At 36.7% G+C, this 27,670-nt stretch overlaps 2 protein-coding genes across 3 annotated transcripts in view; both read right to left on the bottom strand.

Annotated features, from left to right (window-relative positions):
* Nucleotides 1–1,027: 1,027 nt before the first annotated feature.
* Nucleotides 1,028–26,974, bottom strand: LOC120636656 (glutamate dehydrogenase, mitochondrial-like). The gene is given in 14 exon segments (XM_039908218.1): nucleotides 1,028–1,186; nucleotides 2,221–2,363; nucleotides 3,245–3,449; nucleotides 4,446–4,607; nucleotides 5,132–5,269; nucleotides 5,988–6,154; nucleotides 7,582–7,630; nucleotides 7,632–7,669; nucleotides 10,318–10,410; nucleotides 12,333–12,440; nucleotides 16,345–16,468; nucleotides 16,908–17,094; nucleotides 26,450–26,543; nucleotides 26,938–26,974. Coding segments are annotated over 14 exon segments (1,662 nt in total). The 3' UTR covers nucleotides 1,028–1,069.
* Nucleotides 19,507–27,670, bottom strand: part of LOC120636068 (CCR4-NOT transcription complex subunit 1) — a 45,088-nt gene continuing 36,924 nt past the window's right edge. For both annotated transcript variants that reach the window (XM_039907347.1, XM_039907346.1), the window contains one exon: nucleotides 19,507–26,543. The gene's annotated coding sequence lies outside the window, so the exon portion shown is untranslated. The remainder of the gene's footprint in view (nucleotides 26,544–27,670) is intronic.

The raw sequence follows: 27,670 nt of genomic DNA, 5'->3' as shown, positions 1-27,670 counted from the left end.
TATGGTGTAATTTATAATTTCTTTTTCAATTCTTATACTCCACACCAAACAGATCTTCGGCAACGACAGACAGCCGATTGGCGCAGCGGACAGCGACCCTGCTTTCTGATTCCAACTTCCAAGGCCTTGGGTTCGATTCCCAGCACTGGAAATTTTTGTGTGATGAATATGAATGTTATTCAGTGTCTATGTGTTTATATGTATATTATAAGTATTTTTGTAAATTATTTATATAAATTTTCATCAGTCATCTTAGTACCCATAACACAAGCTACGCTTACTTTGGGGCTAGATGGCGATGTGTGTATTGTCGTAGTATATTTATTTATTTATTTAATGTACCCTCTACTGCTGCATGATTCGCTCCGAAACCGGAGCATTAACTTTACGATAAATAATTGTTGTGACTTTAACAAATGTTCATTGTAATATTGATTCTCCATCTTTTCGCGAAGTTTAGCAAATTAGGTTATTTTCATAATATATCATGGATTTCCGCAAAGTTACCGCCTGCTTCTATCCAATACAGTAACTTCCAAAAGCAATTCCATTCGCAACCCGATTTCCAAATCGCAGCCCGATTATCAAATCGAGGATCTTGTGTGCCGTAGTAAAAAATGATAAGTTATAGATAGAAATAGATAGGGGGCAGTTTTGTTTACAATTGTATACATCTTAATATATATAAATCTCCTGTCACGATGTTTGTCCGCGATGGACTCCTAAACTACTTAACCGATTTTGAATTAAATGGGCACACCGTGAGCAGTCTGGTCCAACTTAAGAGATAGGATAGCTTAGATCTTTAATTATAGTCGCAATTTTATTTTATTGCAAATTATTTGTCTATAATTCATTGACAGTCACATGTTATATATATATACTACTATAATCATTTAAGGCTTAGCGATACTGAATACTTTAAAAACAAAATCAAACGCAGACGAAGTCGCGGGCAACAGCTAGTAGAATATAAGGTTACTTGCAATTTGTCATCACTAAATACTATACCGTATCTACCTTTTTTACTTACAACATCATTTCAATAACATAATTCTGTTGGCTTAATTCAAAGGGCAAGCCCGTGCTCGTCATAAGTGACGAATATTTTCTCGATAGCTGTTACATAGGCAGCAGTCCGAATATCCAGGCCCAGTTTATGTTGTATGGCAGCACGTTTCACGTTCTGGAAATAAATGAAATACCACCATTACCTTAATCGACGGCCGATTGGCGCAGTTTGCAGCGACCCTGCTTTCTGAGTCCAAGGCCGTGGGATCGATTCCCACTACTGGAAAATGTTTGTGTGATGAGCGTGAATATTTTTCAGTGTCTGGGTGTTTATATGTATTTTCTAAGTATTTATGTATATTATTCATAAAAATATTCATCAGTTATCTTAGTACCCATAACACAAGCTAGGCTTACTTTGGCGCTAGATGGCGATGTGTGTATTGTCGTAGTATATATATTTAATTAAAATTACGTATCCTTAGTACATCGTTTCAAAGGACCTTTGAAACGATGGAGTGACGATGCTATAAAGACAGCAGGAAAAGAGTGGATCGAAAGAGCCAAGGTTAGGGAAATCTGGACCAATATGGAGGAATCTGGAGCCCTTTTTGGGTATAGACCAATACCGGAAGGAATTTCCGCCCAAGAAGTGGCATAATATGATCAGTTTTGAAAGTGAATAATGTGCATAATTAGATGTGAAATTTTATAGACAATACACATCAATGTAATACTTAGGTGATGGCTAAAAAGGCTTTATTATTAATAGAGAACTGGCGCGAGTCATAAATACTTAGTAACTCAGATCGTGTGACGGTATGGAAGAGTAAGTAATTGCATGGCAGATTCTTTAACGCCCTGTTAGGACCGGTTGTAGAGCAATTCGCATTTTAGGGAAACCGAGGGTTTTGTCTGTGCAACTATGGACGACGTCATCAAGACGAGAAACTACCGGAACTAAATTATAAAAGATGGCACTCTAGACATTTTGAATTTTTTTACAATTTTCACTTTATGTCAAGTAGGTACTCAGTTATTATTATGATTATTATTACATAGTTTAAGTAAGTATTATATTACAATTACCTACTAGGCCATTAAGAAATATCAACATACAATTCAAACTTCCAACTATTATTTGCATATTTAATCTGTTTAAGCAAAATAACGACGACATACAATAATGTTTAATAATGCGTCACTTACTCGGCAAGCATTCTCCATATTAAATTCCAAGCCCGAGTTAACGATATGCTCTTCGTCTGCCCCCGACATAAGCGACTGGAACTTCGGTGTTGGCGCAATCTTCGCACTTATGTTGGCCTTCTTTAACGACTGCTCCACCGAATCTATTTAAAATCAGGTAATCTATTATATGAACTCCTAATTTATCCCTATTCAGATAATACTGAAATAATACTAAATTTACAACAAATAAAACTATATTAAAAAAAAAAGTTTGGTCAAGGATCTAGTGCGTCGGCTTTGGCAGCACCAATATATGACGTTTATATTTTTTGGGAGATTTCAGATTTCCACACTCAACGTTTTTTGTATCGCAATTCCATTATGAAACTTTGGAACTCCGACGAACTACACATAATACAGATAATGCTGGATTTTACAGCCTCTCAATAGTCGAAGAAAGCAACAATAATCATCATCATCATATCGACACATTACCGGTCCACTACAGGGCACGGGTCTCCTCGCACAATGAGAAGGGCAGTAGTCCCCAAGGCTGGCCCAATATGAAATGGTGGACAATAATATCAACGGTTTATTCATTTGAATGATTCCAATGAATGAAGTAACTAAGAAGGCATTTATAGAAAGTAAATATACAAGAACATAAAATCGCTATTTTCCCACTTATGTTATTAATGCAAAAGGGTTTCTGTTTACGCGCTGTGAGATTATCGTTATAACAGAATCGCGCCTTAACTCTATTCCATAAGAACTATGCATTTTTCCTGGATGAAGAGTAATACCTACAAATACTTTCAATTTGCACCGCCCCTCCAGAGCCTACGGCCCGGGTACGGGCCTTTTTGGGCCTAGGCTCTAGAGATAAATTTAATCACTATTCTGTGAAATTCGTGTCCAAAAATGTATATGATTATGTCAAGTGTTTACTGAACAGCCAGTCAACTGACATTGAAAAATAATCCTTCATTTTCAGTGGTGATTTACTAATGCCAATTATACTAATATAATTATGAATACATACCCAGTAAAGCAGTGTTGGAATCCCTCCAGAATTTGATGCTCAGTTTGCCGAAACTGACGTGGTTCAAGTTCTTCAGGAATTCAAAGTATGAGACGCACACGCCACCGGCATTGGTTAGTAGGTCGGGCAATACCAGAACGTTTTTCTCTCGCAAAATCAAATCAGCTGCAGGTGTAGTTGGACCATTTGCGCCCTCCGCGATAATCTGATGGATGAAACTACAGCTACAACATGATGTTGTTTAAACCAGTAAAGATGGGCGTATGGCTAACCCCTCAAAGGAGATTGAGACTTAGAGCTCAGAGTCGCTGCTCCGTAGAAGTTACTTCGTTAGATAGATACCCAGGTCGGGCCGTAAATTGTCATCAGATGTTTCAGTCATAAAATGATCCATAGGAATGGATTAACGCCCCTGGATATTTTTGTAGCGGTGTCCACGTTACAGCACTAAATGGCCCCACAAAATTCCTGCATCGCGCTAGCGAAGTGTTCACGAAGAATGCCTATATATACTAATTCCAAAAATGAATGTTCGGACCTCTGTCCCCGAGCACGATCACCCGCTCGGAGGAAGATCTTCCTATTGTTACGGTCGAGCGTATCACCATAGCTCCCGTACATCTTACAACTCAATAAGAATTTAGTGTCATCCACACTACAAGTAACAAGCAAGTTATGCGGTCGGTCACACTTACAAGGGACTAAAAACCAACAAGCAAAATCCAATACGTATAAGAGTAGCATGATAATATATTTAAGCAAGATGGGTTGCTTAAGTGGCGATGGTCCAAGAACATTCAAAGAATCAACGTCGGAGTTCCAAAGTGTCATCAAGAAATTGCGATACAAATATCAATGATTTTTTTTAGTTCTCATAACTGACAATCAACTGCTTACTCTAATATAAACTATAGCACTATTTGGCAACTGAATACAATTGTGCCTTCTCGATGCGAACATAGCATGCGAATCCGCTGGGTACATTAGGCAAAAAAAAATTAAACTGATATAAAAAATGTAACACAAAAAAAACAAAAAGAAAGACTTAACTACACTTAAGGTAATTAAGAAAGTATACATATAATAACCCCCATAATAGCCCAAAAATCTCTCACTAGAGTTGATGCTACTTCTCGCATGCCAACAGATGCGCCATCGACGTTGACTAGATTACCGATTTGGATACTTGATTTAAATTCACCTTGCAATTAAGCTTGCCAACGTTCTCCTGGGTCAACATCTTCTCCATAGCAGCAGCAACCAAGATGTCGCACTTCTCAAACAATAACTCGGGGCCACATTCAGTCGCGCCCGTGAACCCCTTGGCGCTGCCTTTGTTTTTCCTTTTATAATAATGGAGCTCCTATTAAAAACCAATTCATAAGACGAAGCCCGGTTATGGAGGTTTTAAATAATTATGAAGATAACAAATAAGATTTTGTTTTCTAATTTGTCTATTCTAATATTCACCCCGGATATTCGGAATTCCGGCTTGCATCTTCCCTTCAAATCAACAGTGAATACGCATTTTCTAGAGCATATTCCACTTTGGCATCCCCACGTGTTGAGTGTGTATGGAAAATCTATACTTAAATCCCTTCAGCAATTGTTCAATCCCGTCATTACCGACACAACATGTGACGCAAGAGTATCTGTTCTGTTTAGCATTACAGAGATATCTGGGTATTTAGGCTATTCCCGATATATATTTCCTACCGATGTCATAGGGGCACTAAGGCTCAACTGCTACCGAATCTGCGCACTCAAAGTCCAAACCCCCACAGAAAATGTCGCTGTTCAGACCCTTATGGTAGCTAGCGTATGACAAAATTCCAAGCAAGATATGAGGTGCGAAGGTTACAATAAATAATAACGTTTTATACCAACCTTAGTGTTAATACCGTCAGGGTTCTTAAGATTGCAATCGAATTCGAGCACTCCGAGCACCTTGACCCCATGCTCCTCAAGGTACATTGCGGTGTAAGCACCCACATTTCCGAAGCCTTGGATTATAGCGGTTTTGTCCTGGAAAAAGTTAATGTGAGAAGATATACCCATAGATTAGTTGCGGTCATTATCAAACAATCTTGCGCCACAAAGATCCTGCATCGCGCTAACGAAGTGTTCACAAAAATTAACCATATATACAACTTCCAAAGATGAATATTCGGACCTTGGTCCCGAGCATAAACACCCGCTCGGAGGAAGTTCTTTCTATTCGAACTTTCACACTCTCCCGAAAAAATCAGACTTGAACAAATCAGAAAATCTCTTTATAAACATACAAATCATCATCATCATCATCATACCAATCCATTACCGACCCACTACAGGGCACGGTTGTCCTCCCGTAACCACGCCCCACCACGATGGTCTCATGCGGATAGGTGGACTTCACACACCTTTGAGAAAATTATGGAGAACTCTCAGGCATGCAGGTTTCCTCACGATGTTTTCCTTCGCCGTTGAAGCAAGTGATACCACACTGGCCCACTGCGGATTGGTTGACTTCACACACCTTTGAGAACATTATATATAACTCTCAGGCATGCAGGTTTCCTCACGATGTTTTCCTTCACCGTTACGTGTGTGCGTGGAGTCCATCAATCCGCGCTGGGCCGGCGTGGTGGACTACGGCTTTAACTTTGCTTTGTAGGGGGGTGAACCGTGCCCTGTAGTGGGCCGGTAATGGGTTGATATGATGATGATGAGGAACCTAAGTGGACAGAGTATTGTGGCGTACCTTGTAGCCCGGCTGAAGTCCGATCATGTTCATATAGTGTTCATCGTAGATGAATATCGTGGTGGTAAGGAAGACGCCACGACCGGTCGCCTCGACCCTGCCGTGGATGCCGCCACCGTTGAGAGGCTTGCCCGTCACACAGGCTGCGGCGTTCAGATCCCTATGCCCTAAGTGCAGTAGGAGTACTTTTTTTATTACACTACAGTTAGCCCAGCTGACTACTCCACTGGTTTCTTACCAGTGGCGTAGACAGCATACAGCAGGAAAATTGAATACAACGACAAAAATCCTCCTCTTATAAGAGGTATATATGAAGAGGTTTCGTGCATGTATGAAGTCATGCGACTGCTAAGAAAGTAGCGGGCTAACCTGTTAGTACTCCCTAAGCTATATTTAACCCATCGATAACTAATCGATTTCGGCGCTTCTTTGTCGGTAGGGTGATAACTAGCCACGGCCGAAGTCTCTCACCAGATCAGACCAGAGAAAATTCGGATATAATAATGTATAGTATGATGTTAATACGTTTGAAATCGCAGCCTCGTATACAAATAATGAATCCTTATTACGCCAGAATAACAAGGACCTAAACAACATTATGTTAGTATGTATCCCGGGCAGTTATAATAGCATGTTTATTTCTGCCGCAAAGCAACTAGCTGTCGTCAAGGAGAAGTAATGTGTTCTGGTATAAAGGGTGTGGTGTGTGGTTGTGGTGACATTACAATCCTTGAGGATTAACACCTACACCATATATATAAAGAATAGCATGCCCCTCGCATACACGCATAGTGTTTCTCTGTTTATGAACGATGAGATTCCACTTCACTTTCTCATTGTAAATAAAATAAATAATAATAAAAATCCTTTATTGCCATACACTATTGTTAATACAAGATTTTAAACTAAATGTTTATCGATTAATATTAACAATATGGCAAATGGCCGCATACTCAGCCTTATGCTGTGAATTGGCAACAATGCTCGGCGCGGTGGGTCTTTCAATTACTAAATACTTTAAAAAAAAGGTAAATAGATATTAAACTTCTTTACAGAATTAAAATAACGCCCAGACAATAATAAATTAATAATAAATGTAGATAGGTATTCCCCACAGCGCCGACAGAGCCCAATGGGGTCCAATCTTTGGAGCCCGCCGCTGGTGGTGTGCTTTGCATGAGATGGACGTCTCTCATGAACGAGATTGTCATGCGTGCGTACTTCAGGGCTACAGGAGGGGAAACCGGAAGGACTGGCTACCGAGCTACAATGTATCGCGACTTATGCAGAAAGTGGTGTTGCTGGACTCGGCTAGGATAGTCCGCCGATTTCTTAGCCTGTCGCCCTCACCCCGACCATCTGGTCTCCCCTGCCGGGGTGTAATCCTCCGCCCGTTGCAAATATGTATTTATGTAATGTATATTACAGATAGTGTATTAATCTCTATGTATCTAAGTAAGTATATTAATGTTGTTTTGGCTCATTATATGTATTTATTTTGTACACGGGCGGGCGTGAGAGTAAATCTCGAAAGTAGAAAGGTATCATGATTTAAAATCATGTAGTAGCTATAAATTTAAAACTAAAATATTACCCAAAGTTTTTATGTACGTATCAACTATCCAGGACATTTCCCGCCCGGAGAATATTTACATCTGGCGCCGGCACATCTATCCCCGCACCTAAAATTTTCAATTAAATTCTTCAGAAGTTGGAAATAAATTATAAATAAATAAATAAATATACTACGATAATACACACATCGCCATCTTGCCCCAAAGTAAGCGTAGCTTGTGTTATGGGTACTAAAGTGACTGATGAATATTTTTAGGAATAAAATACATAAATACTTATAATATACATATAAACACCCACACTGAAAAACATTTATGTTCATCACACAATCATTTTCCAGTTGTGGGAATCGAACCCACGGCCTTGGATTCAGAAATCAGGGTCGTTGCCCACTGCGCCAATCGGCCGTCATAATCATAATCCCTCCCACTGCGGGCATAGGCTTCTGTTTTGACGGATTTAAACGATAATTATCAAATTTTCGAGACAATAATCGGATGGCTTGAAAGGGTCCTCCGCGGCACTCCGAGGTAAATAGCCAATTTCCTAACTCAGGCAAACTCGGCAGGGTTAAACTTACCACAAAATTAAGAACGTACGCAAACCGTATACACGAGTAAATTTGAAGCATCAAAAACCACGCCACTGTACCAGTGGCGTGCATAGGGTTTTCGGTCAGGGGATGCATTAAAAAATAGGAACTGAACATGGTATTTTGATGTTACTGTATAATTTTATTTGTGAGTACCTAAACTAACATTTTTTGTGATAACCATTTGATATTATGTAGATCGCATCTCCTATGTCCAGTATAGTAAAGTCTGAAACGACCGACCAGCGAGTTTTTAAAATTGTCTGCCATTGCGGCAATTACATTAAATATTGTTTTTTTAGTGTAAACAATAAAGTAGCATAGGCATTATTATAAATAAATAATGAAAAAAAAAACTGATCACTGTTATTCGCCTGTTTATGTGAGTCAGTCTCTTTTCACGTGTCGCTCATTGTAGGTGCATTCCTTCCTTTACGAATAATCGTTATAAAACGTTAGTTAAGAATTAGCTCTAAACTTACCTACATTTTCCAAGCACACTGAACCATTTGATCACACGCCAAATATATGAACTTTCTTACACTACGAATATTCCTCACAATCATTTACAAACATTACACTGTCACAAAGGTTAATGTTAACAATAATAATTGTACCTATTTACAAACAAACGTACAGCAAACGAAAAAAACAGTAGTTAATTATAATTCGGTGAATATATGTTGTTATGACAGAAGGTAAAAGGTAAACAATAATGGCGCTTGGCGATCGCAAGCGATAATGAGAATATCATAGTCAAAATATGTCCGTAATATTTTCTTAGGACACAAATGCTTTTAAAAGATGTTATTTGAACAATAAATAAAATGAATATTACTTCATCAATAGCCAACGGCACCTGGTAAACGTTAGTTATTTATTTAACATAATTCGGCAAACTTTTAATTTGGTTATTTTAATATACTTTTTGAACATATTATTTGAATGTATTTTTTAATTTGGTTATTTTAATATACTTTTAATATACTTTTTTGGGGGTGTAAGTGGGCGTGGCTAGTACCAGTCAGCCTCCCAAATTGCCAACCTCACCTGCACGTGGTGCACCCGGCCGACTAACCGACGAGGCTCTGGCGACCGACAAGTGGCTGTATAACCACTTCGAATTGGCTAGGCTGAACAAATGGCACAGACCGGTGTCTGCGACGCCGGGGAGATCAGTCTAGCCCTGCGATGACCAACCCGCCTGCCCAGCGTGGTCATTATCGGGCATAACTTTAATGGTCTTGTATGACCTGAGAGGCCCTAAGGTCAGGGTATGCACTGCTTATTTGCATCTATGAGTTGCATGCACTGTAGTAGTGTTTCTCGAACAGGTGGTTAATCATTTTATTTTATTGAGCAGTTGACAGTAATTATTTAACCTCTAATGTTCTAAACGTTTAGATAAAATGGGTAAAATGGGTAAAGTTTGTGAGCTAGCAACATTCCGCGTGAAGCGCAAGGCGTTTTCACTATTTTTGAATGCAATGCAGCGCATACTTTAATCGCTGAATGAGGGTTCTCTAGTTCTTAAATCTGTGGTAATTACGTATCTTACGACAGACTGGCGTCAGGCGTAATGCAGGATTCCTCACAATGTTTTCCTTCACCGTTTGAAATTAAAAACGCACATAACTCCGAAAAGTCATTGGTGCGTGCCGGAGGTCGAACTCGGTCTCCACAAAACAAGACACTATAAGTTGTCTCAATCGATCCACCATCAACTTTATAGTATGTGAACACATCTTTTAATCAATCTAAGATAGTAACAAGCTAACCTGTTAGGGTATGGCAGTTACATTATCAAAGTCGGTTTCTACGCGACACCGTACCAGAACGCTGGATCGCTTAGCGGCACGTTTTTGTGAGTTGGGTGGTATCAGACAAAAATTATATTCCCTGACAGGGGATATAATTAACGTGTCCACCTTTAAAAGCAAAGGAACTTGGAATAGGAGAAGTTTACCCCTGTTTATTATTACTATACATATATTATTTGGATATTATTTCCACTTGTGCGCCAGTGCTCTGAGAGTTGTGGGAGAAGATACATTTTTGTCCTTTTCCCGGGGAGATAATTCTCTCCTGCCCATGCTAGCCTGATATGGATAAATAAGAATGTACAAACTTTTGGGAGTATCTTAAAAATATAAAAATGCATACCAATGTAATTCTTTTTCGCAAGCTCCAATGTGTACCTCCGAGTAATTCTCTGCAATTCAGCTACAGTGTATTTTTTCGGATTTATAGCGACCCCTAGCAAAAACTTATCATTTTAATAAAAACATAATAGTATCAGTAGCACTTAATATATATCGCAGATTAGGTATCTTTTACGGAGTAACGGTTCACCGCGATTTAATCTTCGTAGAATTCTCTGAGTCTCTTACTGAAATTCAATAAAAACTATAATAAAATTCATTAATCTTGGCAATATAATTAACCACGGCCTATTACCTTCCCACAGCTGAGCTAAACCCTCGTCACTCAAAGGAGCGTGGTGGGTCTATGGTTTTAGAGCATACACCCACCATGCTGCTAATTTGCGGGTCGCTGGGCTTTAAGAACTATTACCGATTGACGATTTTATGGCTCTCAGAGGCACGGGGGTTGACACCGCCAATTCCTTAGCTCCGGGTACTGAAAAGCCTTAATAGAAAGTACCTTGCATATTTTTTTTTTGAATTCGAATCTCGCGGTCCGAAGTTTAACAAGCTAAAAACGAGGCAATGACAACATACACCTAAGGTGTTTAATTATGCTGGACACATGCGGCAAGGTCATGGATTGTGGAAATCGATACAAAAGGAGAGCCGCGGACGTCTATCGGTTGAAATTATGATCGGACATCCAAACCTCCTTATATTTGCGGCTTCTTTTTGCTCACCCAACCTTCGCACCACTTTAAACAAAAGGGCACTTAAACATTTCCTTCACGACCCTTACGACCAAATTACTAGTGACAATGCTTCAGGACGCACAATCAACCTCTTCACAGCGTCTTCGCCGGCGAAGACGATGTCTCCGACTTCTGACGTCATCCGGACGTGAGCTCACACCACGGCCTCGGGGGCGTGCGGACTAATCACCGTCCGTAACCCCTTCACTCCAATCGTCGCCTGAACCGAGGTTCAGCCTCACATGAGGCGCCCTCATGCCGACGATCCCTTCGCTTCTTCGAGCCCTAGGGCTCAAAATCTTCCTAGCAGAGCCTCATTCCGAGGCACGCCAACAAGACCGCGTTATAGTTAAAATCATTGGGGTTAATCTTAGCTACACACTATCCGAAAAAAAAAGATATGGCGAGTGACGGCATTTACATTAGAAGATGTAATATGTGTTAATTCAAAAAAATTCATTTATTTCAAGTAGGCCTAATACAAGCACTTTTGAAACGTCAAGTCTGTCCGTGTGTAGTGACTCTACCACCGGTTCGGAAGGCAGATTCTACCGAGAAGAAGCCGGCAAGAATCTCAGCAGTTGCTCTTTTCCAACATCAAAAATTTACATTTTATATTTTAACATTCATTTTTCTATCTTGTGAGAGATGAAAGCAGAGCCGGATGCTTCCAAGCAACCTTGTCATTAAGAAACTCATCAATTGTATAATAACCTCGCTGTAATAAATGTGTTTTAACACATTCTTTAAACTTATGGATTGGTAGGTCCAAAATTACCTTAGGAATCATATTATAAAAGCGTATACTCAATCCCACAAATGACTTCTGCACCTTTCGCAGACGATATGCAGATGTCACTAATTTATGACCATTTTTTGTAAGTCGACTGTTTGTATCCACTTTTTGTTTATAAAGACTAATATGTTGTCTTACAAATACTATATTGTTATAAATGTATTGTGAGGCTACCGTAAGTATACCAATTTCTTTAAATTTTTCACGGAGGGATTCACGTGATTTAAGTTTATATATTGACCGTACAGCTCTTTTCTGCAATATGAATATAGTTTCAATATCAGCAGCTTTGCCCCATAATAAGATCCCGTAAGACATCACACTATGAAAGTACGCGAAGTAAACAAGTCTTGCTGTTTCTACGTCAGTAATCTGTCTAATTTTCCTGACGGCGTAGGCAGCCGAGCTTAGTTTACCTGCTAGTGTATCTATATGGGTACCCCACTGAAGCTTACAATCCAAGGTCATGCCCAGAAGTAATACCTCCTTTGGCGCCACCAAATGGTATGTTAGAGCATGCGCACTTGTAAGTCATAAGTGCAGCAAGCGCATTTACTTCCTCCAAATTCACTGCATCCGAAAATCTTATACCTGTAAGAAAACAAATCGAATTTTACAAGTCTCTAAGTGCCTGCATTGTACGTTACCAAATATCTTAATGTATAATATCTACGGAGGTATACCATATCTTCTCTATATCTATATATATATAATGAAAATGGTCTTCATTTGAGGCTCAATCACGCCTAAACCACTGATCGTATCGACATGAAACTACCACCATTCGATGCGAAATTTTTCCTAGATGGTTTATGGCTATCTATTTTTTGAATTCCAACATTCCTTCATTTTTTTATTGCTGTTTTACTTTTATGAACATTTATCCCGCTAATAAAAACAAAAGATAAGTATTTTCTCTTGATTCTTTTGTTTTCATGGATTTCAACAGAGTGTATTTGACGGATTATGGTTTTTTACATTCAGCTAAGAATCTACTCACGGTAGTGGAGAACGGCTGGACCAATTGGGCTTTTTTTTTATCTTCAGAATTGTAAGGAGAAAGTTTTGTATGTAAGAAAATTTTAAAAAAGCCCGACAAAAAGTTAAAAATTTCGATGATAATCGAAGAATTCCCATCTATATAGTCACTCACCACGAAATCTCGGGAACCATAAGACTTAGAAACGTGAAACTTGGTAGGAATATTACTTTTGCTATGTCAGCTATGAATAGATTTTAAGAAATTCATTCCCCAAAGGGGATTGCGGGGGCGTTAACAATGAACAATTCCCGTTTTTAAACTATAGCTTCTATAGACTTCAAATTTGGTAGGAATCTTCTGTAAGAGGTGTAGAAATAGGCTATGAACGAATTTTACGATAGCTCACCCCACAGGGGGTTGCGGGGGTGGGTATTAACAATTAATATTTTTAATTTTCCAGCTAAAGCTCCTACAAGCTCCAAATTTTGTAGGAATTTTCTAAAAGTGATGTAAAAATGATTTATGAACAAATTTTACGATATCCCACCCCAAAGAAGATTGCGGGGGCGTTAACAATGAAAATTTTCAATTTCCAAGCGATAGGTCCTATAGACTCCAAATTTAGTGAGAGTGTTCTATATGTAATATAAAAATGATTTTCGAGCGGATTTTACAATGAATCACCTCCAATAAGGTTCGCGGGGGTGGGTGTTAACAATAAATAATTTCAATTTCGAAATATAGCTTCTAAAAATTCTAAATATGGTGGGAATCTTTTATTATTCACATAAAGAACATCTCAAAATGGATTTCAATAAAGTCTACTTCCGACAGGAATTGCGGGGGTGGGTGTTAAAATCTAAAATTTTTATTTCTAACCTGTAACTTCTACAGACTCCAAATTTGGTGGGATCTTCGTGTATGTAGGGATATTCGTGTATTTCCTTACAACAATCGTCTTTTTGGCAGCGGAGAAAAAGTCATTGAGTGGTTTCAAAAACTTAACTTTACATGTAGCTATCCAATCAACGGACTAAGAATTTTACATTAATTTTACTTTTGCAGACTACATAACCGACGAATTCTTTTATTGCGGGATCGCGGAAATGTAACAGATTAAAATGAATGCATTTTCCAAGCACATGAGATGTGGAAAAGAAATTTAGTTACTTATTCCAATAGAATTCATAAAAAACATGCACAATTAATTTTCTATAAAAAATTGATGTCACGGAGAAAATTTTAGTTAACAGAAAATTCGTCGCACTTGAACCTAGACAGATTTCAACTTCACATATTAGACTTGCAATGACTTTAACTTAAACTTTCAATGCTCATTTCAAATTTTTTTCTTCATGTCAATTATTATTAATTTTTGGAAGAAAGGCACGGAAATGTTATAATGATTGCACATTGAAAGTTACAATGAATATTAGTGAGAAAAATCACCTGGATGAAAGATACAGGCTAAATCGATGGAATTTGGAATTTGAGTAAGTCTAAACAATATCGATGCTTACAGTTCTATCCGCGGGGCCTATTTATGTTCATACAAAAATAAAAAAAAAGGAGAATAATAAAAATATGAAAAAAATAAATAAAAATGAAACATAAAATGTAATTTATTTCCTTTTTTTAATTCGCCCAGCGAAGCGGGCTGGAAACGGCTAGTACATGTATAAAAGAGAAATACCACTGACTCACTCATTGAATAATCACAAAATCTGAGGAACTATGAAGCCTACAAACGTAACATTAAGAAGGTGGCAATCTGTTCAAAGAATGTTGGCAGCGCTAGTATCGGGACTCGGGAGTATATATCAAATTTAATGAATCGTTTCAAGTGGAGCTCTCGAATACCAGAGCCGAATATAGGGGATGTCATTCTTGTCAAAGAGGATGACTCGCCACCGGGTCGGTGGTTTATGGGGCGGAAAACACCCAGCTGATGGTGTTACCCGTGTGGTTACTATGAAGGTCAAAACAATACTCTTAAAAGACCCACCTCAAAGGTGTCTCACCGCTAGTATTATATATATAATAATTACTCGTCAGGTATTATTATATTATTACAGTAATTATTATATATATTACTAGCGCACCCCAGCGCCATCTGTCGGGCTGATTTGTGAATCTAAACCATCCAGGGTGCCACCCAAACGCATACCAAAAAATTCATTCAAATCGGTCTAGCCGTTTAGAAGGATTTCAGTGACATACACACGCACACAAGAAATATAGATATGAAGATATCTAATCGACGGCGGATTGGCGCAGCGGGCAGCGACCCTGCTCTCTGAGTCCAAGGCCGTGGGTTCGATTCCCACAACTGGAAAACGTTTGTGTGATGAACATGAAAGTTTTTCAGTGTATGGGTGTTTATATTTATATTATAAGTATTTATGTATATTATTCATAGAAATATTCATCAGCCATCTTAGTACCCATAACATAAGCTACGCTTACATTTGGGGCTAGATGGCAATGTGTGTATTATATTTATTTATTATAATTATTATTACTATTATCTCATTTTAAGTTATTTTCTTCGTCTATACGTCTAAATTGTAAACCCAATAGTACATTTAATAAATTCATAAAGTAAGTTATTTCATTAGTTCATTTAGCTATTGCCAGCTGTTGCCCGCATCTTCGTACGCTATCTCCATTCCAAAATTCAGTCAAATTGGTTCAGAAGTTTTGCGTACAAGAGTAACAAACATCCTTCCAACCATAAACTAAAAAAAAAAATCCAGTAGGCATATAGTAGGCACTTTTGATGCGTACATTTATTTTTTATTTATTTATTCATTTGTGAACAATAACATAACTTAACCGCTAATGAATGAAACGATGATCACTGTAAAAGTATAAAACTGCGTAACAGTGATCACGCCCACCTACAAAACATAAAATTTACCACTGTTCACTGGATATTTATCATAAAAAAATTTAATTGAAATAAAATAAGATTAAAAAAACCATGATCAAAAGGGATACATGGAATAGGTATATGATAAAAGGATTTTATCTGTTAATTAAGTTATCTCGTTTTCAATGAAAATTCATTTAGTTCATGTAGTTTTATACCATAACATTATAATAATGTAGAATTCATATTTGTAAACTCCTCACCAAAAACATTTATCACGGTTGGCGGAATTATGAAGGACATTTGGCCACTAAACGTCCTTGTTGCACGGTATGTTAAATACTGAAGTTTTCCAAAGCCAATCCTAGATGGCGCTGTGTAAACATTAGTTCGCGCTATCGTTTGTCCCCGATCATTTCATATATAGCCACCTCATAACAAACTCTCGTCAATCAGATTCATTGCGAGGCTATTAATTTTAATTATATGTGCTAGTACTGGAGGCGAGTTTAAAGCTGCATGATTTGTTTGAGTTTAAGAACTGTTTTTTTTTTAATTACTAAGTCTTCAAATCTTATATTAAGATAATACTTTTTTTTTGAATCATCGGGTATGAAAATATTTTACATTAGACAGCCTACCTCCTTTACAAGGAAGACGGTGTACACTGTGCTGTGATCGATAGCCCTTCACTATTTCGTAGTCACCATTCTTGCGCAGCAAAGGAAACTCGAACTGAAGCGAGCTGTTGCAGGATCCCATGACCTGTAGCGATAGGTAGGTACCAATAATAATATAATGCTATAAATACAGTTGAGCCCACTAGAAATGTATGTACTCAGTAATAAGTTTCTAAAAGGGAGTTAACTAAGGGAAGAAAGTTTGTGGAATACCTGTAATTTTTCAAGTTATTTATACATATGTAATAATATGACGATATGACGACTTGATATTTGGGCTGTTGGTCATAAAAAAAGAAACACTTGTTTCTTCGTTTTCGAAAAAACTTTCCTCAAGCGTGGTAAATGAGGCGATGAAAGTTTATAATATGGAAGTCCTCCATTTTTCAATTTAGGTTAGGTTTGGTAAATTGGTATTCTGGACTGACTTCCGGTCTGTAGCTTCCGTTCTAAAGATGGGCATAGGCACCGCGGTAAATCACGAGCAAATAATTAATTTAAGGTTTCATTATCAACAGAGATACCTTTAAAATGCCGGCAACTCTTTGCTTCCTCTTCTTATCAGAGAAATGAGCGTGTTTCTGTAAGTATTCTAACAGTGACGGTTCTGCCACTTTCACGGCAAAATGGTAGAAGTACTCCACCATTTTATAGAAACTGGGGTCAGACTCCTTGATCACGCCCTCAACACGTGCTGGTATCTCGTAATTTCTTATAAATACATTACTCGTCACGATTACGTTGTACTTGTATAAACGCCCTACTCTTTTAATCGACTTAAACATATTTTTTGATTAAATAAAAATATATGGTTTCATTGCTCTCAGACTGACAGTCGTTTGGCAACACGAAATTCAATCAACTTTTAGACTTGAGTTGAGATCTCGATGGTGTGCTACGCATGCGTAGGTAAATACCTGCGTAAAACTTCACCAGATTTGTAGACAGAGGGCTAATAATTGGAGGGTTCTCCATTCATTTAAGTTAATTCTTAGTTCTTATTCTTAAGTTCTTATCTGAGTTAATCTTCTGATTTTCTACTAGCCGACTTCCGACCGGGTAGGTCATCAATTTGGCTTTTTATAAGTTTATTCGGAGACTCGGAACTAACAGAAATTAGAACATACAAAAAATTTACAGTAAATCAACGGCGATTGCTGCTATCGAATAAATATGCATTGTTACGAAATCACATAACATAATATCACGCCCGAACTCGAAAGGGTTACGCAGACGTAGGTATTCGGTAATCGGGGTACAACCACATTTTCTATCAAAGTAAATAAGCAGTTGCACGTATTATTCAAGCAATTAAAAGCATTGAAAATGTATTTATTATTTTAATTGTTAAAACAAAACTTTAATAATGAATTACCTATAAACATCGTGACATTTTAGATTCGTAAATTGTCAAAATGCATTATTATTTTCATTCTTTCAAAAAGTTATAACAAGCAAAATATAAAACATTAATATATAAAATTTTTGTCACGTAATATGGAGCGTGGTGGTCAAGTGTTTAAACTTTTTTGAACAGGTTGTGTAGACCGTCTAGACTATACCCGCAGATCGATGAACGGTTCCCATTTCAGTAGGAATACCGAAATATTGGAACCGTCCGAACCACTAGGTAGGTACATGATACTTCGATGTTTACATATTTAGGTATATTTGGCCCAGAACTTATCGTTCTTGACCTTTCAAAAATTTATGCATATAAGCATAGTCGTCTTTTAGTGTCCCTACCAACACTTACCTGTGTGAACAGTGTTCGCGCTCAGCTATTATGCTCTTGGCGATAACAAGTCGTTAGCGGGTGGCAAAACGGCAAAGCTCCATCTAGTTACGCATTTGGAAACATTAAATAACACACCCCTAGAGTCAGTAACTTTCTTCTGCATGTATTTCAAATATTTTGCTTACATTATAAAAGGCGGCTATAACGTGCTGATTTAATAGTTTGTTTTGACAAAAAAATCGGCAAGTAAATAACCGACAGGTTACGTAAGCAAATATCAAGTAAGTAAAAAGCACATAAATATTTCTACTTCTCATTTGCACCTTATTTTTTTACTGACAACTGACAACTTTCTTAGCTCATTTTTCTATGAAAACTATCAGTAATGAATGTTTATTAATCACCAGCTGCCCGCGGTCCTTGTCAGAGTTTATTATGGTTTTTACGAATCCTGTAGGCATCCGCTTGTTTTCCTGCGATAAAATTTAGGCTTTGTCACTGACCGTCCTTACATGTAACTCTATGCGAAAAAATAAGTTGATTCGTTGCGTAGTTAGAGCGTATAAAGGAAGGGCAAACAATAACTTTCAGATTTATATGATTCTATTTAAAAATATCTGTAAATCTAGCACACTTATGATAGCCCAAAAGAGGTCCTTCTCGCTACAAGATCTTACTTATGGTATGAACCGCCGTCATTTATTTTATGAATAAAAGGGATGTTGCTTGCAACGGCGTAGTAAATGCCACGGACCTCCGTGGCGTAGGACGCAAGCAAGGTTCTATCGCAGGTTTTACATAAGGCGACTGGAGGATCTTAACATTTATTATTCTGCTTTGCCTATTATTACAACTCAGAAAAATAATTTACACCACCCTTCCTAGTTCAGTGTCGTGCGAGACGACTAATGGAATAAAACTGAGAATGGACAGTAGCTCCCTCTGTACTTACCTCTTTCATATATTGCGATCACCAACACCTGTTCAGCAGTTATTATGGGCTATCACGTTGGGAGATGCCTTTAGTTCAAAAATGTTCGCTTTTTTATAGATTAATGATGATGAATATTACTGTTTCATGCTATAATTTAGGGCGCAGAGGTTCCTAAACGGAAAGCATTCGTAGCTAGTCTGATTTTTAATTCCGTACAATTCTTACTATTCTTGGTGATACCGGAGGCAAAACAGTCTCCACAAAAAAAAGAGTTCGACGTCAAAAACTCAGTACGTCAAGGAAAATAAATTTTCAATACCGCTTCCAAGTCCTGTTACCTGAATTTTTCTGTGTTCGAACCTATGAAAATTTATTTGCTTTATGACAGAGGTCAAACAAAAAAGTAGGGATAAATGGTATGGGTACAGAGTTATAAAAAGAAAACAGCACATGATGTAAAAATATTTTATTACAACACACATCGCATAGAAAACCGAGAATGTAGTTCGCAACGGTGCAACAAGTGCACATTGCACGTCGCACACGAATATCCTCCAAAATTTTAGAAAACACTTTAGAAATCGTTTCAGAGGCACTAAATAACTTAACCGGAGTCTTGGTTATGGCAGAACAAACCGTCTTTGACATAAACTAGAAAAATCTGAGTTGTGCAGCATACCATAATTAAACATGCAGGAAAAGCTAGCGCTGGATGCACGATACAAATTTTTCTACTTCTTGCGGATTACGTCAAAGCAACCGTGTTATACCTTACGCTGCACGGACATGTAAAATAACCCATACTTTTATCCCGAAATGTTAAGGCATCGTTTCCGGATACAAGAAGACCTAGTGTTACATGACCTGTTTGTGCATGAGCATAAATTACTCAACGGATTTCGATAGAGTTTTCGATCTGTGTAAATAATGCGGTTTTCTAATTGCGATACAAAGCTTACGAATTGCAAATTAAAAAATCCTTCAGCTATATTCGGTAATTGATTCATTTAAAGCAGTAGGTACCTATTCCGTAATACTATTCCCTTATGATCACAGTAACGCGAAGTCAACATTGTTAAAATGGATTTAATATAATTAATCATTAATCAGCGATGATTTTGGAGATATCGCCGGATAGATAAATTAGATGACTAATACCGGTACTCACTGCTGCTACAGCAGTCATACTTTCTTACATGGCGTCCTACTAGTTTATTTTTTCCTTGATCAAAGGCAGACCTCGTTGGCCTGGCATTAACGAAGAAAGGCTGTTATGACGATTCAGGCTTTACCATCACTTATAAAAAACGCAACCGTGATAAAAATCAAAATCAAGAGAAAAACCAACTATAAGCTAACTGAAAGCGACCGCGGCGCGAATATGAAGCGAAGTGAAGTCGGGTCCAGGCGCGCTTTAAGTTTGGAAAACACTAGAGCTTAGCGCGAATTCCCATGTTCAAGTTGATGCACTCAATTTTAACGAGCATGCCGAATAGAGAGAAAATCGAACACGGTTCCTTATTAATAAATAAACCAAAAATTAACACACGGCATTACAAAATCATGAAATATTAAGTTCATTATATTCATTCATTTTCCCTTTCGAATAACATAATGAGAAAAATACGTAAATTTAATCACTTGGAGTTATCTCCCTTTACTGAAGAAGATCGCAGTGCCGTCTACTCAAAAAAATCGCGTAGCTGTACAAGAGCAAATAGTTCCGCAAGAGGGCGCTAAGTGTTTGTTACAAACGAAATTTCCGTATAATTTGTATATCTTTTAAGTTTTCTCGATTTATAAGACAGTTTATTGTAAACTGCAACTATGCATGTTTTATAAAATTGTAAAAAAAAAATTGAAATCAAACAATTCGCTGATACAAACAAGTTTTTTATATATGTTCCCAAAGACCCATAAAACCAGACTGATAACTGACAAAAAACAAACACAGCGCCCTCTGCCCTTGCACGCGTTTGGACCCGACTTGAAGTCCACGTCACTCTTTTGCGCTCTTAGCCGAGTCGGTGTCGAATTAAAGAATAAAAAAGTATTTTGAAGAAAAAGAGGTAAAAAGTAAATGACAAAGATCACTTATCTCTATACGAGATATCTTTCAGTGACCTTTGGCAGTAAGAGTTTAAAATGAAGAAGATAAGGTGCTGAACAACGTAAATAAATGCTCGAAATAAAATTATATAGTGAAGAGAATTAGAATATGGTGAAGAGAATTGTTAAAGTAATAATAAAAGCGGTTGCATCTAATTAAAATAACGCGCAACTATGCACTGCGGTCACTTTGAGCTCGCTTAAGTAAGACGCATTATAACAAACTATGTAGAGTAAGATAAAAGTGTAAATACACTGACGTCAAATTGCAATAGAAAAGGACAGTTAATATCTGTAATTTACTCTCGCACATAAACGTCACGTTTGTCTACATCGTTTATCTCTCGTTGGCCTTATTTTAGACTACTTTTAATCAGACTATAATTAAACAATTGCGGGTATAACCTCGCAGAAACACAAGCATGAGATGGCCCTTGGTGGATGGTTGTAATATAAACATACCGACAAATTATTATATTATTAATTACAATATCTTTACATAAAGTAGATATCGTTTTTATTTTTTCCAGAATTATCTATCTACACCTAAATCTAAAGAACACATTATATCTATTTGAGGTATTTTACAAACCACGTGTCGTAAAATTCTAACATTTCAGTCTTAAGGCGAAATTTAAGGCAACGTGCAACAGTATTAAATATTTTTTGTTGTTTAGATTCAGTTGCAAACAATGCGGAGATAAAACGACATCTAGCAGGATTTAAAACAATTAATAGTGCATGAAGTTTTACATTGAGGAGCAACCAGCTAGGGCAACTTTAATATATTCCTAGCAAACAGTAAAACCCTGTAACAAGTTTTTAGTTATGATAAATTGTGCAAGAAAGTATGGCTGCTATGGTAGAAAAAAACTAAAGAATTTTTAAAATGTCATTCGCATTGAGAATCCAGATGTGTTACAAAATCAATTAAATTATTATGAGAACAAAAAAGTTAATCAGCTATGCTTTATTCGCTTTGATTCTCTATGACACCATCACTAATAAGAAGGAACTGGCAAACATGACGTCACAACGTCATTTTTGACAGTCAATTCCATAGACTTATCTGACCCGGTGAGAGCGTCGATGTTATGGCACACGCATAGAAATCTTAATAATAAAATACTAGATGTGTTATTAATAAAATAATAGAAAACACTAGTCGCCGAAAGAAGTCGCCAGAGGCCGTACCACTACGCTTCTGCGCACGCGCTGGGGACTATACATTTCTGTTTTCACAACGGCGTTCACCAGTTGTTTAGAGCGGAAGTAACAATGTATTTTAGAAATTACAAAGTCTACAAATGTTTTTTGTAACATTTGAATGCTCACAAATGTTTTGTGTAACATTTGAGTGCTCTCACTCTCGTTCTAACACTAACACTCTCGCTCGCGGCGACAGGGTGACGCGTACAAAAAATTTCTTCTGTCTTGTTATTAAGATTTCTTTGAGCGTACGAAATTTACAATGTGTTGTAACAAGTTAACAATTTTTGGATTACGGGCCGGATAAGTATGAATATAAAGGAGTGCTACTATTCTTATGTCATAGCGAATATCGCCTAGGGCTGTGCAATTCACGGAACCCGTTTGAAGTCACTCAGTACCTCGAAAAAACTTATTTACTTAAAATTACTTGACTGTTGATAATTAGTACGGACATATCTAAATTCTCCCTAAGATAAAATTACTACTAAAACACTTTACAGAACAATGCGCCGTCTCGACACGACTAATGGTAACATACGTAGTCAATCACATATAAATTACACATAATCCATCATCGAGTTTACATTTTATTTTTATTAATAATCGCTTAACTCTTAAATTACGGCAGAAACACTTAAAGTTGCCTTCAAATATAATTAGAATACAATTAATTGGAGCCATGCAATGCATTCCATATCTTGAATATAACTACAATTATTACATTATTGCAATTTCTACTGATGGAATTTACGCACTCATTCTCGGGACGCCCCGAATCTGTTATGTTAGTCAGTCGTTATTACGTTTATTCGGGCAAGTCATCGCACAGTGATATACAAAATAGAAAAAAAAATATATAAAAATATCCCTTCATTCTTAATATTAGAGATTAACTTATATTCCACATAATATAATTCCCTTCCGGCACATTTGTACATGATTACGCGATTTCTTTTTTTCGGATCGTGGATTAATTGACGCACTTCCGAATCAATTTATTAAAAGCTTTCAAAACAATTTCTAGTTTACAATAAGTTTAAATTTATTTGTTTTCAAGAATATTTCTTACTTACAATTAGTTTTAACCACAAGGTATTCGTTGTATCTAAATATGAGTGATTTGTTGTGGCTGAATAATAATTAGAATGAAGAAATTTTAAAAGAAAACTTAACATTGACAATTCGGATTTTATCTGTGGGGGGAGTCTACCGACAATGAGCATAACCGTGTGGGGTCAACTCTCTTGGAAGCTTGGGTCCCCATTACGACTGGCTTCGCGACTTCAGTAACTCTATTCTTTCCACGGTCCCCATTACTGATTATATCATACGTCGTGTTATATTTCAAGTGAGCGCAACGTTAAGGAAGCTAAGGTTAGTGCTTTTATTCATTCATTAATCAACATCGCGACCTATAGGCGTGGTCGGACATACGGATTGAAAGTCAAGAAAGAGATGTTACATTTCTTTGTCTAAGCTGATAAATGCAAGTGAAATTACCAAAGTTTTCAGGAAACACGTACAGCACAAATATATTTTGCAAAAGTCCGATAGATAACAAAAAAATAAAAAAAAACCTTTATATTAAACGGTACAAAATTATAAGATAGCCGTTTATCGTATCACTTAAAAACTATGTTCTTTTTGCTTGCTTGGTATTGTATGCTTTAATAAACACCAGATAAGCTCCGTGCTTCAATCCGTCTTAAATGCTAAATGAAACAGCCTAGAACCTAACCCTATCAACGATCCATCACAAAAAATAAGTATTTAAATCGCACCGGCAACTCCACATATTCAACCATGCTCGAAAATATTAGCAAACGTCAATTCGACAAGGCTACGAATTATAAAGTTAATCTACCTCGAAGTGCGTAATTAATCCCTATATTCAGAGTGAATTTAGCGAATGTAAGTTATATGTAATACTTGTTTATGTATTTTATCACATGAAAACCGCGCCAAAAGGGAATTCATATCTGAAACACAAAAAAAAACACCAAAAACATAAGTCGCCACGATACACCTACCTATGCATGCTATTAAGTGCTATAAATTCCACATCAAGCTCAAACTGGCTAACGCTCATGCAAATAAGGTACAATATAAATTACCTATATAAACTACTGAGGTACTTTAGGGTACATTAGTAAAATATCACGGGACTTATATTTTCGTTGGTATACACAATAATTTAGATAGGGATTAAGACATAGTGGTCGCCCTTTTAATAGACTGTTATTTGTTCACATCAACTTATAGCAACTTTATAACCCATTTTAAGGCTCATTACCATCGACTTCAACTTATAATACTCGACTTTATAAACTATAGTTTTGTTTATCAAGAGGGCGACATATTTTAATGACCTTATTAATACAACAATGAACTGTGCGCAGTTGGACCTACCTACTTGAGTTTTAAGAGCATTTTAAAGCGGTCTAAGTTGTTATAAAAATATTAAAATATTACGCTCTAAAAATGGTAAAGGAACGTTACTAACGACTTAGGTACATACAGATAATTCCGAGAACGTCGCATCGCCTCTAATATCTAACCTATATATCATGAAAATATTCACAATATATGAAAATCAATTCAATTAACAACAACAATACCTTTGCCTAACCGTTAACAAAACACAACAAAATTGAATTACATTTCTTATCCGTCTTTTTTAATAATACAAACAATTAGGAGCTATTTAACAATTGTGGTAAATTACGAGCCGATCAAGCATTATTTAAAAATAATAATACATATTATTGTAAAGATCATAAGTTGTAAAAACGAAATAGTTGTCTGCAAGTTATTAAACTACACATTTATTTGCAAACTGTGTTCAAATATTGAAAGTGAATCAAAAAGTTCAAATATGTCAATATACATTAAAATAGCTATACAATAATTTTTCACGCTATAGTTTGGGAATATTTATACTAGGCAGGGCAGGGTGTGAATATATATAGAATCTAGAGTGAGATGAAATAGTATTCGTACTTTCATAATAATTCAATTATTCATACAATATTAATTACATACAATAATAATTATAAATTTATTATTTCAATATTATAGTAAATTATTTCCTGTTCAAATTCCCATAAGTTTATCAAATATAGTGAATCGCTCATTCTTCAAAACTCAATTTATTTATTGCTTCATTGTCATTTGTAGAAATGATTACTTACGAAACTGAGTAATCTAATTTTCGATTCACAAATATTTGTTTAACGTTTCACAAGACGTTTGAGTGCACTTTTGGGACTTTAACGTCACTGCAGTTCCAGTCTTTATTTGCTCAATGTCTTATGTTGCGAACATTTCTTGTATGTGTACAAATATCTTTCGTGTATCTCGGAAAGGGCTCTAACGATTTGTTTAGATTTTTTTTTGTGTAATAAGGCTTTGCTCCTGAAGTTTATCTATTTATACTTGGCGTATTTTCTGTCAGATACTTAGCAGATTGTTTGAAAATAAAATGTTGAAATACGTGCATTTATGGTTATTTTATTAAAATGATTGCAATTTTCTACGAGGAAACAAATATTTTACAACAAAAAGAAAACGCCGAGCGAAGCTTGTCTGAAATAAATGAAATGTGAAAGAAATTATAAATCCAAACTTCATAAATAATAAATCAAATCAGCATAAATATTTTAAGTACATAATTATCTAGTAAATAATATGGGATAAGAAACTTTGAATAAATATAAACAAATAAATCAAATGCGGCGTGAACTTTTTTAAGTACATAATTATCTGATGTCAAGTATTATAAAAGAAATTTAACCTTCTCTCAATCGGAATCGTGTTATCGAATTTTACCGGAATTTATGCGTTTCTGGTCTCGGGCCCGGTTAGAGCCAAATGTCAACTGTTTAAATTGCGTTTCGAAATGTGTTTCAAGCACTTTACAACCACACACAAACACTAGATTTGGTGCACTTATTTCATTTCACCATTTGTCTATTGTAGTACCACCGTTAAGCGTCCATGTCGTCGGGTGATACGTGAGCGCGTAGTGTGTTGGTTTGTTATTAGTTTTTGGCATCGTTCGCATTGTTGTTTACTTTTTGAACAGCTTGTTCCACTGTAGAGGCGGTTTTGGCTGTTGCTGCGACGTTGACGGTTTCGGAGGCGCCTCCCCGTGCGCCGCCTGGAAGCCTGATACCACAAAAGTGATTTTAATAATAATCAAAATGAAAGATTCATTTATTTCAAGTATTGCTTGTTCTTAAAGCAATTCTGAAACGTGAAATCTATCTGTAGTAACTCTACCAGCCTGGCATAAACTGACATAAACTGAAAAAATCCTGCTACTATAAGAGTTATATCAAGAAATTAGGTTAGCCAGTGCATTAACGAATGTATGAAGTGCACGCCACAGACCACCGGTTAGGAAAGCAAATTCTACCAGAGAGAAGCCGGCAACAAACTCAGCCTTTCCCAGCATCAAAAATTTACAATTTAGCTTTAATTTGTTTATTAAATTGGAGACAAATTGGAACAGCAAGACTTGTAAGGACAAGTCTAGCTGTTTCAAAGTGGGTAAACTAACTTAGTTTTCTTACTGCGCACGCAGCTGAGCCTTCCATGATAGCGTACTAAAAGACCACAGTGCCGAGAGATATAAAGATATATATCTAAACATTAAAAACCGGTGTTTAAATATTTATTTTATTCTACTTTTTTGTATTTGTTGTTTTAGCGGCAATAGAGAATACATAATCTGTGAGAATTTAAACTATCACAGTTCCAGAGAATACGGACGGCGGCGTCTTCATAATCGCCACCCAAATTAAATTTTAGAGTTTATATGACAATCAAACCTCAGCCTAGTAGGCCCGTTTTCAGTAAACCTAGGACATTTTGGGGGATGCTTGGACAAAAAAAGACTTAGACGGTGACTAGCCGCGGTGCGTAATGTTTAGGGAACTCGAAAACTGACACTTGACCGATGAAAAAATATAAGTTCGGTTTTTTTTTAAAACCTTAAATCCATACGAAAAATGAAAAATAAGACAACACAAACACAAAATACCACATATCCAGGCAAGAATCATAGACAAGTTAGGTTATATATGAGTTGCTTGGTGAAAATCGATTGAGGAAAAGTAAATGTATGCCTAGAAATATTCTTTGATTAGGCGTAACTTAGAAAGGCATTGCCTTGTTCTTCGTTAGTGAGAACGAGTATTGATATCCCACTGCTAGGCACAGGCTTTCTCTCTCATACCCATTGATCTGAATTGGTAGTTCAATTACACACTGCGCAACTCTTAAAAATTCAT

This window comes from Pararge aegeria, chromosome Z (genome assembly GCF_905163445.1).
Source record: "Pararge aegeria chromosome Z, ilParAegt1.1, whole genome shotgun sequence".
Classification (NCBI taxonomy): Eukaryota; Metazoa; Arthropoda; class Insecta; order Lepidoptera; family Nymphalidae; genus Pararge; species Pararge aegeria.
The sequence above is the reverse complement of the archived record's forward strand: the minus strand, read 5'-3'. Positions and strand labels throughout refer to the sequence as shown.